The 18,584-nt window shown below is 43.0% G+C and overlaps 1 protein-coding gene across 2 annotated transcripts; it reads left to right on the forward strand.

Moving 5' to 3' along the window:
- The first annotated feature begins 3,649 nt into the window (after positions 1-3,649).
- LOC308402836 (putative nuclease HARBI1) lies at positions 3,650-5,529 on the forward strand. 2 transcript variants are annotated; one of them, XM_080891934.1, is made up of 4 exons: positions 3,650-4,266; positions 4,343-4,455; positions 4,541-4,652; positions 4,733-5,529. In XM_080891934.1, exons 1-4 carry the CDS (start codon positions 3,834-3,836, stop codon positions 5,110-5,112), a joined length of 1,038 nt encoding a protein of 345 aa, XP_080748060.1. In that variant the 5' UTR covers positions 3,650-3,833; the 3' UTR covers positions 5,113-5,529. The 2 variants fall into 2 exon arrangements, 1 of the variants encoding a protein (XP_080748060.1); XR_013972816.1 differs by lacking the exon at positions 3,650-4,266 and having other exon boundaries at positions 4,291-4,652; positions 4,851-5,529.
- Positions 5,530-18,584: the final 13,055 nt, after the last annotated feature.

The raw sequence follows: 18,584 nt of genomic DNA on the forward strand, positions 1-18,584 counted from the left end.
TTGCATACTGAGTCATATCTCAATGAGTTGCTGTAACAACAGAAACATATGTTTAAACATTCCCAACTCATTAAATCATTTTATTTCTTTCTACAGTGATCACTGGTTTTGATCACTCAGTACGAGAGAGCACTCCTAAGTCACTCTTTTTAAAACTACTTTAATCACTTTTTGTTTACATAACTCACTCCCTTTGTCATATGGCTTCTTCTATTCCTCAATTACAAACTCAAATGCATTTTATTAAACATTCATACCATTGTATCATTCATACAAAATAGCAAGCTGTTCTTCATTGCATATGTTTGTGTTCTTAGCCAGGTTTAATCAGTGTCTATGCATTAAACTCCATGAGCTTGTCTTGTCTTTATAAGGTTAATGCATTTTCTGTTTGTGTATGTGAATTTGCATATGTTGCTTTTGCAGTGTGTCAGACTCCTGCACAATTCTCCACTCAAGCCATCAGTTGTCTTTCCCAAATTTGCTAACCCAAATTTTAAGTTCCCACCTTATTAACAGCATTCCTGCTCCTCAGCCAGAAGTTAGGGCCCACTTGTCAGGTTTGTGGAGACATGGCGCTGTGAACAATTCAACCAGAAACTTGCCTTAGCATGTCCAGTCAAGTTAACCTACAGGTTTCTTCCGACCGCTGCATGTGGAGAATTGATCCAGGTCTGTTTAGCCCCTAAAGAAACACAACTGAGACATTTTCATTATTATCATAAGTACTTAAACTACCCGTTTCCCTCTCTCTGGTCAGAAATCCCAACTTATGTCATGTATATACGTGTAAGCAGGTCTTCATTGCTTTTCCTATGTATTTTGTTAATGTTCAGTGAGTGTAAGCTGCTTTCTTCATTGCCTCTGTATGTTATAGTCAGGTTTAATTCATGCATCTTTTCCCTGATTTCTTAATTTAAAACTATCTCACTTCTGATTCTTTCCAGAAATAATTTCACATGTAACACTTTGTCTATGTATGTTTTCTATTCTTGTTTACCTCTTTGTTTGTGACGGTGGACATCTCTAAACCATCATGAGTTCAGGGTTTCATTTCAATCCAATTACACCCTGTATTCTCACAGTCGAATTCGTCCAGCTTCGCCTCTCACTGGTCACCGTCCTCTTCTCTCAGTGTCCTTTTGTTGTCTTGAATTCCAGCAAACACAGTCTGTTTCTTCTCTGTTTCTCTTCAGTATTTTCCTTTTGGATCAAGTCCCAGCCTGGCAAAATACCACATTCAGTGCCTTTAAACAGTCATGTCACACTGTTCTTACCAGCCTGCTGTCCACCGTGCATGGTTCATCACGTGGTTTCTTCTTTTCTGTTGATCCTCTCAGTCATCTCTTCCAAGATTACTCCAAGCATGGCAAATCTGACAATGTCCAGTGCTTTCCACAGCTCATTATCCCACTGTTCAACTGCCCCGCCTGTAATTTACAGTACATGTTGCACCGTGTGCTTTTCCATGCTGCTGCTGGTCCCGTCAGTTTGGTTTCAGTGTTAACGAGTCAGTTGCACTGTCTTTTGGCTGCTGTTAATTCTTGAAGTCCACGATGTTCTGTCGGTCTTCATCAGGAGATTAACTGTCCTTTGAGCTTCTTCTCAGGATGGGGACAAGTGCGAGGTCAAGCTGTAAAATTTTAAGCCAAAATCTGGCCTGTTTTCTCCCAATTATGCTACTCTAGTGGTTTTGGCGCCGTACTCAAAATTCCAGGTTGAGAGAAGTCCACCTTTATTTATCTGTAATCTGTGTTGACACACTAAAACATACAATTAATATCCTTTTCATTTCTTTTCTCAAAACCTCAATTCGCTTTATCTGCCTAGAGTTTAACTCATCTGTTTCTCTCTCTGGGTGCTCACTCGTCACAGTCACTTCCTTTTATGCGCATGTAACTTCCTGTCACACACACACAGCTTCTCAGAGCAGCTCAAGCTGCTTTTCTGTTTCTGCAGGCTAATCAAACTTATTTTGTATTTACAATCTACAAACCCTCTGTAATTCTACTAACTTTTGATCTAAAATGTAGCATCATTCACACAATGATTTCATAATCCTCTCACACACACCTTTTAAATAAACTTAAACTCTTATAACATCACTCATGCATCTCTTAAATTAAAAACACTTTCAAACTTTAAAACATCCTACTTTACATCACCAAAGAAATACCTCTCACACCTTTATTCATCATTCAAAACCTTCTAGTCACCGCATTCACACACCTAAAGTGTGACTAGAGTTGAGGAATATAACTCAAAACACACTTTCCTAAGAGTATTTTAGACATGCTTGTCATAATCAAAAAGAGCAAGTAAAAACAAACAAACAAAAAATTGAAACCTCCATTAATTCTCACCGCACACACAAGAAATTGAAAAAATAAACCACACCAGCAACTAATGCTGGAGAAAAGTTACTACTGAAAGTAATATGTTAATCTTAAGTATACACAGTGCACTCAATATATTTATATATCTACATCCAACTTCAGTCAATTACTATACATCCCCTACGGCAACTCAAAACTTTATTTATAGTCTTCTAATAAACATAAATGGCATCTTAAACACACACTCAACAATGTTTGCAGCAGTATTTGTAAAACCAACTGTGGCTTAAACAGTTCACTGCTTACTCATTTGCATTTTCACACTCACACACACTCCGTCTAAAAATAGCTCCAGCATTGCCTCAGACTCCTTTCACACAGAGATCTCTTATTTTATATTACAAAGACATCTTATATTTACAACCACTGTCAGATCTGTCAGCTTTAGCGCCTACACAATTTCGACAAATTTAAAATAACCGCCCAGCGGATAAACTCCCTGAGTTTTTGCGACCAATTAACCAGTATCTGTCCAACAGTTTCTGGCCTCATCTCTAAAGTCCCTAACACAATTTAAAAGCGTCAACCAACCCAAACTTTGCCTGAAGCTCTATTTTTGGCTTACCCCGAAGTGTTAGGTTAAAGTTACACGCCCGAAGTCCAACTTCTCCTGTCCAAAAAAGCGCAGGTACCGTTCCAAACGGTAAGGAGACTCTAACTCCTAGCTTCATTCCAGGATGCCCTGTACCCCACAGTTAAGCCAAACTGAACTAACCCTGTTCGCCGACAGGTCAATGTCGCGCGTCCACGACAAGGAGGGAGCGTAACCTCCAGGCTCTGCGCTTCCTAGCAGACTCGAACTGCCGTTCTAGAATAATTTATAATACTTTGAAACAACAATCAACACCCAACACAAGTGTATGACTGAGGCAGATGCAACCTAGTGGTCAATTTGACCGCTCAGGTCCACTCTTATGACCAAATTTGGACTCTAACCAACAAAATAACCAATTCCCTACCAAACTACTTGAGACTCGAACTCAATTTCTTTGGGACTTCAACCCAGTATTTAAACTTTTCTTATCAGACTCTTAACCGACTTCATCTCCTATCCTGCTGCCAGGCCTTGAAAATCAAACCTGTGACTCAGTTACTCATTCAACAGTCACATGTCCAACTTTCATACCTCCACTCCTGAAACTGAGTCAACCCAAATGACATCTAAAGATACAGGTGAGTTGTTTTGTTTCAACAAATGTGTCTAATTGCAGGGCCCTGTTTCAGGAAGCCGGTTTAGTGGAAAAACTGAGTAAGTATACCCTGAGTTAACGAAAACTCTGGGTTTTCGGTTTCACAAAGCGAGTTCAGCTGCAGCCTGAGTGAGTCACTATGACGACACACTCCGTGAAGCTAACCTGCCCCCTAGCAGGTTTACTACAACTAACCCTGACTGTCTCCGCCCCTTTGTCGGAAACCTGACAGTAGGAAGTGTCAGACATGGCGTGTCCCTTCCTTGAAGAGCCAGTAGATCGTGAAGCCCAAATTCTCCGCAGAGCTCTCCGCCGGGAGAGAGTGATCAGAGCGCGTTTGGACATTTTATCATTTCCTGATGATTGTCTGTGCGAACGTTACCGTTTCTCAGCACAATCTATAATTTATTTGGATAACATCCTCAGGCCATATATTACGCATGTGACACATCGCGGACATGCTCTCAGTTCTGTACATATTATTTGTATTGCACTTCGGTTTTTTGCAAACGGGAGCTTTCTGTATAATATTGGTGACGCTGAGCACGTTTCCAAGGCTACCGTCTGTCGGGCAGTCAGGAATGTTACAGTTGCACTGAAACGTCTCCTGTACTCGTTTGTGGTGTTCCCCGGTCATAGACCCACAAGATTCATCAAAGAGGGATGCCACAAAATTGCAGGTATCAGGATGACCAAAACTTAATTCATGATGTGGTGATATTTGAACTACTACTTAAATTTTACATTTATTTTCAGGGTTCCCAGGCGTGATTGGCTGTACAGATGGCACTCACATTCCAATCATTGCTCCTTCAGTAAATGAAGGAGACTATGTGAACAGGAAGTCTTTCCACAGCATTAATGTACAGGTACATAGTTCCCTGTAGCATGTCAAACTAACAAATTATTTCATTATAGTAATGGATGCTAATTTGTGTTCTCTGCACTGTGAAGATCATATGTGATGCTGCCAACATTATCACAAATGTGGAAGCCAAGTGGCCAGGCTCTGTCCATGACTCACAAATATTCCGTGAATGTACACTGAGCACAAAATTTGGACATGGTGAGTTGAAAATACTTTAAAATATATAAAGACCAATTGCTTCAGGGACATTTGAACTGAAGTGTATCCTTCTGTCTTAGGAGAGTTCACTGGCTACTTGCTTGGTGATAGGGGGTATCCATGTTTACCCTATTTGCTTACCCCTTACTCTGACCCTGAACCGGGCCCACAGCAGCGATATAATCTGGCTAATTGCAGGACAAGAGCCAGAGTTGAAATGACTATCGGAATGCTTAAGGCCCGGTTCCAGTGCCTGCAAAGACTCAGGGTCACCCCAGAAAGGGCATGTGACATTATTGTGGCATGTGTGATTCTTCACAACATTGCCACAATTAGAGGAGAACACTGTCCTTCTGAACCAAACAGCAGTGATCCAAACCATGAACATCCTGACCCTCCCACGGACATACAAGATGGAAGAGCAGTCAGAGACACCATATGTCACAATCATTTCTTTTGACCCATCACCTCAACATGTTGAAAGAAGAATAAACAGATTTTTTGTTCAACTGGCTTTATTGGTCGCCTGTGTTTCCTGTACACAAAGTATTAAAAGATGTAAACCTCATAAAGTGTCTCTGTTGCTTCCTCCTCTGTAACAGCTGTCAATGTTTCTTCATTATTTTCCTGTAGTAAAGAAATAAACAACATTGCTGTTCTACTGTAAACTCATATAATCTGTGGAGTATTACTCACAACTGCATGTTGGTCTGGCTCAACAGGAGGCTGCACCAGATGCAGTACACCATCACCATCAACTGATAGAATATGAGGTTTATACAGGTCACTTATAACTTACAAGGGACCAAATGGCAATTAACAAACATACCAATCACCTTACACTTCATTGTCATTATGCTCTCAAAGACAACCAAGACTGAGGCAAGGCAAAATCAGTAGGAAAATAACTTCACTACAAAATAATCCATTATGGTAAAGAGTTTATCAAATGAATGAGTAGCACTGCAAAGGTGACTGTGAAGAAAGGATGTATGCACATCATGTATTATTTTGAATTTACCCCCTATGTAGGCACTTGTGTCTTGCGGGGTTATTGACTCAGAGGATGTCCCCGCAGAGATGCCTTCAGCCACAGGGCGCCCACTGTTTTGGCTGAGGGCCAACTGCTCAGCCTCTGTGAGTGGTGGTGGTGGTGGAGGACCCCCACCTGTTTTTCGGGCCTCCGCTTTTTTTCTGTTGGCTATAACGGGCCACATTTGAGCATACAGAGTAAGCAAATATGTACTTGTAATGTGCTCAGATAATTTCAATAAGTGCTTACAGACAGAAAATTAATGTAGCCTCTAACTGCAATTGATTTACATGGGACAAACAGACCAAGCACTATGGCTCATAATACAATTACACCTTACCTGTTTGGACTATATTTTTATATTTCATTTTTACTTGCTGCCAGGCACGTTTGGGGCCTGTTGGGTTGCACCTGCGCTCACATCACGTCACAAAATAAAATGTATAAAATAACAAATAAAATAACATATGATAAAATAACGTGTTAAATGGGTGGAAATCCCTCGATCAATGTTTAAATTAACACTCACGCATTGACTCTGTCGGCTATGTTTTGCCATGCATGCTCACTTTCTTTTGCAGCTGTCGCTGTGTTACTTTTTTCCGCGGAATTTGCATGTTATCGGCATATGCTGCCATCAGAATTTCGGCCTCAAGCGCTGTAAAATACATTGACCGCGCCTTCTTTCCCTCCGTCTCCATGGTGACTCACTTAATCTGTGCTCCACTGATCAGGGCTTTATGTATCCTCGTCCGCGCGCTTCACTTGGGGTTAAAGCAACTCCGCGTTGACTGAACTACTTGTTATCAGCCTTTCTGAAACCGAATATTCCGAGTTGGACAGTTCGGGGTTACTCAACCCTGCGTATCGTTTTTCACTCTGAGTTTTCTAAACCGGCTTCCTGAAACAGGGCCCAGGAGTCCCTCGTCTTAGCCTGCTGCTCAAAATAACTTCCACTTCTGCAAAACTCTCCAAGCCTGTTTCCTGTCCTGTTACTTTTAGCCTTTCTGAAAGACACACTGTTCAACCCCTGAATGCAATATAAACTCCAGATTATATTATTAATGCAATGGTAATGATGACAATTATTTAACAATAGCAGTAAAATAATTTCCCTGCTCCACAGTATACACAAGGGAGACTACACATGAGTGTCAACAGAGACCCATATTACCCAAGGTTAGCAGACGAACTGGCAAAGCACAGCTGACAATGCTGGCCTTAAGTATTCCACTCGCTGATTGGCCCAGATTGCAACCAGGTGCGGCTGCTGGAAACTGCATAGGAACCCCAGTCATGACCATGACCAAGCCTGGCGAGACTAATTCTGGTCCCTGACAGCTCTTTCCCGGCAGATTGTTCCAAGCAGCTGGGAAACAGGATGGCTGTGCGACAGTGAGGAGGGAATGTGGTCCTAAACAACCACCGGTACACCACCAACCTGTAAATATGTCTAATAATTAGTCCCCATTCTGCCACACACCCACCAGTTAACAAACTCTGGTAATTGGTGATTCTGTTCTCAGTCATGTGAAGCTAGAGACACCAGCACCATAGTCCACTGTCTTCCAGGCGCCAGAGCAGGCGACACTGAGGGAAATTTAAAACTGCTGGCTAAGGTTTAACGTAAATTCAGTAAAATCATAATTCACGTCGGCAGTAATGACACGCGGTTACGCCAATCGGAGGCCACTAAAATCAATATTGAATCGTGTGTAACTTTGCAAAACAATCAGGTGATCTGAGCTGCTGCTGCTGAAGTTTACTGCTCTTTGTGGATTTACACAACTGAATCTTACAGATGTTTCATAACTTGTCCGGTCTGATTTCTATCCTCCACACTCACAGTACTCTGTTTATGCTGTCTGTATATGTTAGGTTTGCACTCGCAGGCCTCGCTGACTCAGAGACTTATCATGAACGAAGCAAGACAATCAAAGCCCAATCCATCAACTTGCAAGGGAAGCCGATCGGATCAGGATCCTGAAGTTCCTCACCTGATCCTAGCCAACTCCCCTCACAGCCTTTTATTCATTGAACACATAAGCACCCCATTGTAAATCCCCTATGGTGTGTCATAAAAGTTAAGACACAGTGTGTGTATATGCACGTGCGAGTGCGTGTGTATTTGTGTGTGTCTACGTATACGTTACAATCATTTTAACAACATCCCTGTTCATAACAGGGGCATCTCCCCTCACCCCCGTATATGGCCTAACCCCTTTAATGGTCCACCATGTACACGCACAGGTGTGCCCATAAATGGCAGGACGTAAACATTAATTACTAAATAAAGAAACCAAAACCTTACATGCAATTGTGCCTACAGTTAAACACTATAGCTAATAGCATCCCCCACCATCCTAGATGTAGGGGAGGGACAGAAAAATATCTGAACATGCAGTTCAGGACAAGATTTACAGTTTTAAACACAACAATGACAACTTTTATCAGAATTACTCCAACAGTATACTAGACAGTATGCAGTTGATATGAAGGTGGAATTCAGCCAGTGAGTCTCAGTATCATCAGTTAAACTTCAGATTAATCTCTGCTACACTTGATGTAACCCAGTCATTCTCAAACTGTGGGACGCGTAACACTGGTGGTACATGGGCTCCCTCTAGTGAAGAGGTTCCTGAAGTGGGGGGGCGGCGCACCCCCTAGGGGGAGTGCAGAGCCATTGCAAGGGGAAAAAAATGCTTGGACTTCTGACGTGGCTCCCACACAAAAGCAAAGCAGAAGATGAAGCATCGCCAAAGCGCTGGGCTGTCCAAGTCATGGACAAACAGTATCCCACGTTCTTGATTTTTAGTTCACAAACACTTCTTATAATGACTAACTACTCCTGAAACTTTGGAGATCGCTAGCGACACAGCTATGTTAGCGTAGCACAAACACAGTGAAGCTGGATGAAGGCTAACTTTTTTCCACTCGATAAAAGTTAACGTGAGGGTTCCTGATGGTTAGAGACAAATACAATCGCATGGCAGGATGCTGTAAACGGACCAAACTTCAGCCAGGAGAACAACTGAGATAATCCATCCACAATACGAGGTTAGTCATTCATATACTGCTGCATGGGCTGCAGCTACATCGTAAGGGTTTAAACACTGAGCTTTAAAATGAACAGTGGTGATAAAAACCGAGAGAAGCCGAAAGTGATCACTGACTGTTTTTAGGGGCTTGTTGAGATTAAATGGAACAAGATTCAGTGCATTAAAGCATGTTAAAAACACCACAGCCTTAATAAGTGCAGAGTAGTTTGGACCGAAGCAGGATTCATCACGTCATCACTTAAAGACCGGATATCCCACCTTGTTTTAATGCAGTACAGGTGTTGTTGTTATCATTTGTCACTTCCTGTTTATGACAGATAAAAGAAATAACATTAATATATGAGATTGTGTAAACTGTATGTGGTGTTAAATAGGCCTATACTACTGTACTTTAATGTAGATCATAAAGGGTGGTACTTCAAGAGCCATATATTTTAATAGGTGGTACTCATTGTGAAAAGTTTGAGAACCACGTGACCATCTAACCACAGCAACTGTGCACCAGTCACACACTGTTCTTTACTTAAAATCCATCACAGTGCAGCAAACTGTTTATCCTGCACCTGCAGATGATTCTCATGCAGCCTTTAAATATCACAGTTAGTCTTCCTCAGTTTTTTTACAGCATGTTTCACAATATGACAAAACAACAAGCTTTACTTTTCCAGTTTATCAAATCCGACTGAGCAGTCTTTACCTTTAAATATAACCTCTTTCTCTTCCTAAAATACAGATACCTTGAATTTCTACTTCCCACCTTTATGGCTAATCGGGTAACCTTCTTGGGGAAACCTGATCTTGTTAGGAGAGACAGCATTCATCCCATGTTGGATGGAGGAGCTCACATTTCTAGAAATCTGACCAAATGTATTACACAGTGTACGTAGAGCACCGCTTTGCCCTCCTGAGTCGCCTAAAGGTTTGTCAGAATCTCTTTGAGGCAGTCCAAAAGTGTTTTTCTTCAGCTACTGCCAGAGTCACTTTCTGCTTAGTCTTTCAGTATCTATCTGCACTGAGCCTGATCCCTTCATTTCCGGCGTCCACCATCTGGTTCAGGGTCACCACCACAACAGGCACCAACCACTAAACACGGTCCATTCAGACTCAGTGTGCCCAGATTCCCTTGCAATGCTGTTGAAGCTCTACCAGGGGTGTGATCTCTTCAAAGTAAAACAGGAAACACACTGACAGAACTCAGAGACCTAATACTGACAAAAAACAGAAGGAACACACGGGCAGGGATGACTCGACACTAAACAGAGGGTAGCACAGAACTAAAACCTAAAAACTAGGTTAAGGAACTAGCTAAACTGAAAACATAACCAGAATGAACAAGGACAAGAGATAATATTATTTAATACAAAACACTGAGTCAACAGACTGAGGACCATGACAACCCATTTATCTATAAAGACAGCCAACAATTTCACTGACAGGAGTCAGTTAAAGTTGATAGTTTTTGTTTTCTTTTGTTTGTTTTGTCCACAAATTGTTTTCCAATAAAATAAAATATTGTTTGATTCACTTATTCCTTCATCTCCTATCCTGCTGCCAGGCCTTGAAAATCAAACCTGTGACTCAGTTACTCATTCAACAGTCACATGTCCAACTTTCATACCTCCACTCCTGAAACTGAGTCAACCCAAATGACATCTAAAGATACAGGTGAGTTGTTTTGTTTCAACAAATGTGTCTAATTGCAGGAGTCCCTTTGAGAAATTTGCTTTTACTCTGCACATCATTAATTATCAATAATGAGACATTACTGTGCCCACACAGCACGGTGGTGGTTAGCACTTACCTCACAGCAAGAAGGTACTGAGTTCAATTCCACCATCAGGCCGGGGTCTTGCATGTTCTCACCGTGTTTGCGTGGGTGCTCTCCGGGTGCTCCACAGTCCAGGCTCCAGCCCCCCCTCGACCCTGAAAAAAGGATAAGCGGAAACGACTGGATGGTCATAAACAGGACTTTTTGAAAAAGCGAGTAATACTCTGCAGGGGACCATAAAATGTGTAGAGAGCAGTTTTCATTACATAAAATAAATGTTGTTTTGCTTCTTCCTGAAACTGCTGAGCTGCTGTCAGGCCAAACAGATCAAACCACTGGCTCAGGTGAATTCTTTATATCTGACTTTCCTGATGTGATGCTGGAGTTTTTTTATTTATTTTCTACACTGCATTTATCTTTTAATAGTCAGATGTTATAATTATAGACCTTAGCACCATCATTCTCTACTAACCACTGATCAATGTAAGAAGTTTAAATGTCATAATTTTTGAGCAAAATGTTTGTGGATCCTTCTTCATGATAAAATACAATAAGTAAACCTGTCAACACCGAGCAGCTTCTGCTACTGGAAATCATACCGTATGTGTCTCTCAAACAGGAGCACACAAACATTAAGGAGTCACAGTCATATCTTTAGTCATGGCTCTGAAACTGCGGCCCTACATCATCATTTAAAGTCTTGTAACCAGTGAGAAGCTGGAACATATTCAGACTGTGTCAGAAATGTAGGATCTCTGAGGAAAGACCTGCTGAGCTGAGGCAGCTGGAGGTGTTTCAGCTGCTTCAGACTTCAGTAATTGTGCTAATGACCGACAGGTTTACTTGAACAATCGACTGAAAAAACAACAAAAGTCTTTAAACAGAGGTCATCCATTCGTAGGTGGGTCTGGTTACCTGCAGGTTCACATGTTGACATTTTTCTCCAGTTTAACCCCTCCCCCCTCCTTCAGCTCTGCCTCCTCCCACCTCTCTCTCCCTCTTCACCTGATTTCACATCCTTCTCTTGGCTTATGTCTTTTGGCCACAGCAGCAATGCTGATGCAAGTGGATGCGGTGCACATTAAGAACTGTTGCCTCCTGCATCTTTCAAAGAAGCCCTTGGATCCAAGAACACTTTGAAGTGCCCCTTATCGATCTGGCTCTGTGAAGTGAGGGCCGCTTAAAGTCGAGACGATGGACAGAGAAAGAGAGAGAGACATCATGAAAGACTGAGAGAAAGCCAGCAGGACAGCTGACCTCATTGTGTTCTGCTGGGGAAAAATTGTTTTGTTCCAGCACTTAGATGGCTGTGGAAAATCTCACATAAAACTCCACACAGTCAGAGTGCTGAGTGTGTTTCTGGAGAAAAATGCTGCTCTCTGAGTTGGATTTGAACTCGTCTCTGTACCAGGAGTCAGTGTGTTAGAAAAACGCCACCGGCAGCACTTTTCGAAAGTTAGAGTGTGAAACACTCAGTGAAGAGGGCTCGTGCTTCTGGTGTGACAGAAATGAATGCCTCATTGTGCAGCTTCATTTCTGTTGCATCAGATTTGGTGGAGTTACAGGTTGAAAAGCGGCCTCAGTGCCTCTAAAGCTGTTGTTTACCCTCTAAAGTTTGGATTGGATGGAAATAAAGACGTCGTTTTGTGCTGAGTTTAACAAATCTGCGTGGCCTGGTGACACAGATAAGGAAGCTTACTGCATTTAAAAACTCGACTCCACTGAGCTCAAGTCTGGGTTAAATGCAGACTTCCTCTGCAGGTGACAAAAACACAATGCTGATACATCACTCCTGTCTGGGCATCTCAACATCAGTTGCTACCATAGGTAGCATCAAAATTCACGGCTAAAATTAAGCCAAAAGCTGCAGTTTCTGCGACGTCCAGCAGAGGCAGCAGTGAGTCACAGCCAAACTACTGTTAAACGTGACGTTAATTTCTGACAAACAAAACAAGCTATTCTAAGCCCCACATGAAACTAAGCCAAACCACGGCTCCTTAATTTAATAAACAAGACGAAACGTACAAAACACAAATAGGCAGTTGGACCCTTCTGCTTCGGTGCTATTTACAAATGGACACACACCACAGTCCAGACATACTGACTCACTGTGGGCAGTTTTGTCCTTTAAATAAAGTCACCAGCAGGTCCTCCTTCTGCTCAGGGGAACAACAAAGCTGTCCCTTTAATCCCTGACAGGCTCCTGTTGGTTTGTGACTCTGCAGACACCCAAATTAACCTCCCCCAAGTCTGTCCTGGCTTAAAGTGATGCAGAAAATCCACGTTAAGCCCAAACAGAGCTGGATAAAACACTAATCTGGCCTTTAGGACCAGCCCTGCATGCCTGTAGTTGGAAAAAATCTGAAATGTTTTTGAGTGACTTTGCACTTCTTTAAGTCTGTATTTTGTGTCTAAAATTTCCTCAGTACATGAAGAGGATAAGACCTGAGGATGCACAGCAACCTCTGGGAGCTGGAGGTGGTCACAGTGATGCTCACTGGCCTTCCTCTCGATGTGCAGCTCCTCTCCAACTCATTCGGGAGTCTGAGGCTGAGAGGAAAGCAGACAGAGAGATGGTGAAAACAGCCATGGGCACATTCGAGCCAAAGCTTTCCATCCAGCTCCACAGCACGAGGGCCACAAGCGGAAGAAAGGCAGTCCTCTTCTCTGCGTCTCACTTTCTCTACAGAAATCTTCCTCCGGCAGCGGAACGAGCCAGGGTCGGTGTAGGTGAGCTGACACACCGGAGCTCTGCCTCCAGTGTCGGTGTGCATTCACACGTTCACACACGGACGGTTCGCTGTGTGTATTTTTGTGTGTGCGAGCGTTTATGCCCAGGTGGTTCTGTATCCTCTCTGCAGGTGAATCACAATCAGTCTGTGCAGTCATGAAAGGGAGTTCAAGGTGATTTGGGGGAAGCATGACCGAATCATTGTAAATGTCATGAGTGAGATAGAAAAGCGTGTATAAACAACTCGGTGCCTTCAAAGTCAAAAACCACAAAACCTAAAATCATGTTTGGCCTGCTACACTGGCAGAGTCCTGTAACCTACCAGAACACGGGCCTTTGCAGGGCCACTGTGGGCTGATGCACATGGCCCACATTGGGCTTTGGTACCAGCATGAAACCTGTCACTGTTACTCACTGGTACTGGGAAAAGTCCAGCCTGATGAAGAGCTCTGCACTGATGAGGAACTATAAAGAAGACGGTCGTTAAGACGAGAATCTAATGAGAGACACCTGCAGACAGCACTGACTATGATGACAAAGCAAACGAATGAAATAAAAATAAAAACAAAAGCACAACAACAGGATGAAGCGTTAATAAGAGAAGCTCCTCCAGAACTACATTTACTTACAGTGGGGGGGAAAACACACTTTTTCCATAAATTACTACGAGATTTATTCTCTTTTATTATTGGACCAAGACGCCGTGGAAGTTTTTCTACAACCAAAAACCAAAGAATGTTCCAGCACCATCCATAATAATAATGGAGTGGATTTATATAGCGCTTTTCAAGGCACCCAAAGCGCTTTACAATGCCACTATTCGTTCACTCTCGCATTCACACATCCATCCACTTATCCTTTTCAGGGTCGCGGGGGGCGCTGGAGCCTATCCCAGCTGTCATAGGGCGAGAGGCGGGGTACACCCTGGACAGGTCGCCAGTCTGTCGCAGGGCCAACACACAGGGACAGACAACCATTCGCACTCAGATTCACACCTATGGGCAATTTAGATTAATCAATTAACTTATCCCGACAAGCTGCATGTCTTTGGACGGTGGGAGGAAGCCGGAGTACCCCGAGGGAACCCACGCAAACACGGGGAGAACATGCAAACTCCACACAGAAAGACCCCGGCCTGATGGTGGAATTGAACTCAGGACCTTCTTGCTGTAAGGCAACAGTGCTAACCACCGTGCTGCCCCTGTTTTCCAATATTTATATATATTGTTGGTGAAAATTTGAGTTAAAAATGTGAAACTTTCTTTTCAGAATCTACTGAAACTTCTCAGAACAAAAGAAAAGTGACATATTAGGAGGATATTGGTAATAGTGCAGCAGCTCTTTGATTCAAACACTCATCAGTTTGCATCACAGGGTTAAAGTGCTGGCGGACAGCAGAGGTAACGGCTCTGACAGCCCAGACACATTCACCACGCAACACACAAAGACACAATATACACACAGTCAAACATCCACCCATCCATCCTCTGCTTATCCAGCTCTGTACTGCAGAGGCGGCGGTCTGATCTGAGTTTGCTCCAGCCTGCTGTGTCTTTTGTGTGTCTCTGGTTTTGTTAGCTTTGCATGCTCCACCTCTTCCTGCAGAGATTTGGTAAATGAACAGTCGTGTATATGTGGGCAAAAAGCACAGGCTCCATCCAGCTTTCCAGAAACCTGATGAATCATTTTCAATGTTTATTTTCGGAGCGCCTGGAATAATACAGAAATGACCCGTGTGGAACGGACATTTGGCTAACTGCATTAGGGATCCATTAAAGAGAGGTGGAGCATTCAAAGTTAGCATGACCCGCAGAGACACAACATTAATGGATGGCTTATAAACTGAAATTATCCTTCAAAGGCCTGAAATGACCCATCGATTCAGATTTTATTCAGCCTCTTTCAGCAGACACACAAAAAAACTGCAGACATGTCCAGCACGTGCTGACGGAAACAGCAGAGATCGTGGACAGGAACGCTACAGGTTTGTGTCTGGGCTCTGGGATCAGTTTCATTGTTTAGACTCCTGGCCTCAGTTTTCGTATTTTTACACTCTCAGTCCAGTCTCCAGGTTTCTTAGTTTAGTCCATTTAAATCCAAGTCCAGGGGTTCGTTTTCTGCTCGGTGTGGTTTGACAAAGACAACTTTTTTGCCCACTCCACCCACCAAAGTTGCTTTTTCTTTTACTTAAGCCTGTGAGTCCTGCATGTGGGTCCTCTTCCAGACAAACTTTGTTTCCGTGCACATGCATATGCACTCAGATACGGTTGGCTCCCAGCAGCAGTGCTTTCACTGACCTCAGCCACGGAGCATCACCTCTCTGATGGTTTTTAATCTGTATTTTAATGAACCGAGAGCCTCCTTAGACAGGGGTGGAGTGGATCTGTTTGTCAGTCTTCTGTCCCGCTGAAGTCCTCAAATCTGACGAGTCAGAAACTTTATATGTTCAGAGTCAGGAGGGAATGCCATCGGAGCTGGATTGCGTTCAGACTTTTGTAGTCCAGCGTCTAAACCGAATGAACATGAGGGTTTTGCTGAGACTCCTTCGCTGCTCCAGAGAGAGATTACCTCCCTGATTCTGACTGAGGACAGTCTCATAACTCTGATGAGTATAAGATCTCAGTCAGTTATCTGTGTAATACTGCAGTCTGCTACAGATAACCCACTGAGGTCTTGATGAGCTCTGTTAAAATGGTAAATTCAGACAGACTTTCTGTTTGTAAATGCTCCTTTAAATCTGCACAGTCACGGCTTTAGCAAAAGGAAAAATCAGCTCTGAGATCAGAAGTACATCATTCCCAAGGGTCAAGGACACGTCGTGAGGCTTATAGATGAAGCAGGATATGAAGAAAACCTCTCAGGGGTCATGCTGTGCGCTGCATCACAATTAATTTTATACGCTGGATCCCAGAGACAAACCTGGAAACTCTAAAGTTTAAAAACTTCAAATTTAGCCCAACCTTGCCTCGGGCGCTTCAACCGAGCACAACGCCTGAATACCAAAATATTTCTGTTATTCTCTCGCAGACGAGCAGAAGCTCTGATGCAGCGAGATGCCATGCTTGGAATGTGGATGTAATTAGGCACATTGGAAAATCCCAGTGTGAGACTGTGATTGAGAGGGGGTGGGTCGGTATGATGGGCTCATTACATTAAGGGCGTCGGTCTGTGAAAGTGATTGGGCTTAATTGGCCAATTGCAAGTGATTAGTGGGAAGAATGAAAGGAGGCTCGGCTCCGGTGAAATGACTTTGCTATCAGAGACGAGCCATAAATTGGGCTGGATGTATCTAACACACACACACACACATGTTTACCTGCCTCTGTGAGCACACTCAATGATATATGTCAAACTACTACAAAGTTAACCTGATTTAAAGCTGAAGGAGAAAGCTCACATTTCCTTTCCTTCACAAATGTGTGGGAAACACAAAAAAGCGCACACATCAACAAACCTTACAAGCAAAATGTGCTTTAAAAATGTGCTTCCATCCACTGAGGCTGCGTTCACTCTGCAGGTCTTAATGCTCAATTCAGATTTTTCAATCAAATCCGATTCTTTTGTCTGCTCGTTCACACTACAAATAAAATGTGACAGGAAACGCGCTCTAGTGTGGACGCTCAAAGCGGCCGCATGCGCAAAAGAAGACATCACACACAACGCGCTCTTTAAAGGAAGTAAAAATGGCAGCTACAGAGCTAGTAACTGTTGTTCCAGCAGTCTATCAATTTCTGCAGTCGTAACCGAAAGAATTTTAACAAATTAAGTAGAGAAAGACGGACACTGAAAAAAAAAAAAAATAATGGATTGCATTTATACAGCACTTTTCGAGACCCTCAAAGCGCTTTACAATGCCACTATTCTTTCACTCTCACGTTCACACACTGGTGGAGGCAGCTACAGTTGCAGCCACAGCTGCCCTGGGGCAGACTGACAGAAGCCAGGCTGCCATATCGCGCCATCGGCCCCTCTGGCCAACACCAGTAGGGGGTAAGTGAAGTGTCTTCCCCAAGGACACAACGACCAGGACAGACAGAGCTGGGAATCGAACCGGCGACCTTCTGGTTAAAACACACGTGAGGGCTAAAAAAAACCTTTGCCTTCAAAGTAAAAGTTGTACCTTTTGAAATGTATTGTTGAAGCATTGATGAACAGCTTTTACTTTGAAGGCGCCTGTATATGTGTTAGCCCGTTTCTCGTGAAGAAAGAGAGCCCGTGCTTTAACAATGCCCGTGTTTGGAGCAGTGGCTGCTCCCTCCGTGCAGAGGTATATATGGACAGAGTCGGAACCAGGAGTGGTGGGTTTGGGATGTGAGAGAAAACCTCAGCTTCTCTCCATTGACTCGCTCCAGCTCCAGCTTCCGCCGCCACGCTTTCTCGTATGTCTTCTCCGGCGCTGATAATTGCCGTCTGTCTGACCCAGGTCGGTTTTGAAAATATCAGATTTGTGCTGTTCAAACTGTCATACCATGATCGGATACGGGTCGCACAGTCAAAAAAGATGCGGTTTCACCTGCAGTGTGAACGTAGCCTAATGCATGGTGTAAAATACAAAGTTGTCAAACAGTTGCACAACATACTTCTGCATACACACAGAATACCTCTATGTCCAATTAAAGGTTTCTCAGTTTTAATCTGCGAGGAGGCTGAAGTGTGTGTAGCAGACAAAAACCACCTGTTACATTGTAATCATCAGTGTTGGGGTGAAAACGTAATGTATTACGCATTACTCGTTACTTTAAAGTAATGCAGTATTCTACTTAATTACTTAATTTCAGAAAAAAATAGTTACACTACTTTATATGAAATGAATTGTCTCATAATTATGACTTAACAGTATAAGTTAATAAGATCAATATATAATGACAAAAATAATGAGCACTGACAGCACAAAGCAAAGATGTAACCCAGCCCAGAGACGAGCGGTTGTCATGGTGATTTTACTGGAGAAACATAAACATGAACAGGTAGAAACGGTGGGTGTGGCCTGACTGATCATCACTGCCTTTGTTGCCTGTTGAAGTTGAGGCAGGTGGGCTGGAGTCTGCATGCACTTTATCATCACTCTGGGTCCTTGGCTAGCTTAGCGTTCGCGTGCTGTCTGTGCAGATAGTTGCAAAGAAAGTTTTCAGTGTAATACATGCAACTCATACAACAGATGTCCTGGATGCAGTTTGAACTCTACCATTACGCTCTTGTCCTTTAATGCAATAAAAATATATGTAATATCCATCTCCACTCAAAAGCTTTAGACACAAGGAACAAAACTGATTTCTGACATTTAATCTGTCCCATTTGTGCAAACACAATATAGCAACTTTCATTTGGAAAGCTAGCAGCT

The sequence above is a fragment of the Rhamphochromis sp. 'chilingali' genome (assembly GCF_963969265.1).
Source record: "Rhamphochromis sp. 'chilingali' genome assembly, chromosome: 9".
NCBI classification, from domain to species: Eukaryota; Metazoa; Chordata; class Actinopteri; order Cichliformes; family Cichlidae; genus Rhamphochromis; species Rhamphochromis sp. 'chilingali'.

What these genes read in the sequence shown, in the direction of transcription:
- LOC308402836 (XM_080891934.1), top strand. Translation starts at nt 3,834, where the DNA reads ATGGCGTGTCCCTTCCTTGAAGAGCCAGTAGATCGTGAAGCCCAAATT. An exon ending in GGGATGCCACAAAATTGCAG is followed by an intron (nt 4,267 to 4,342) that starts GTATCAGGATGA and finishes ATTTATTTTCAG; the next exon opens with GGTTCCCAGGCGTGATTGGC. An exon ending in GAGCACAAAATTTGGACATG is followed by an intron (nt 4,653 to 4,732) that starts GTGAGTTGAAAA and finishes CTTCTGTCTTAG; the next exon opens with GAGAGTTCACTGGCTACTTG.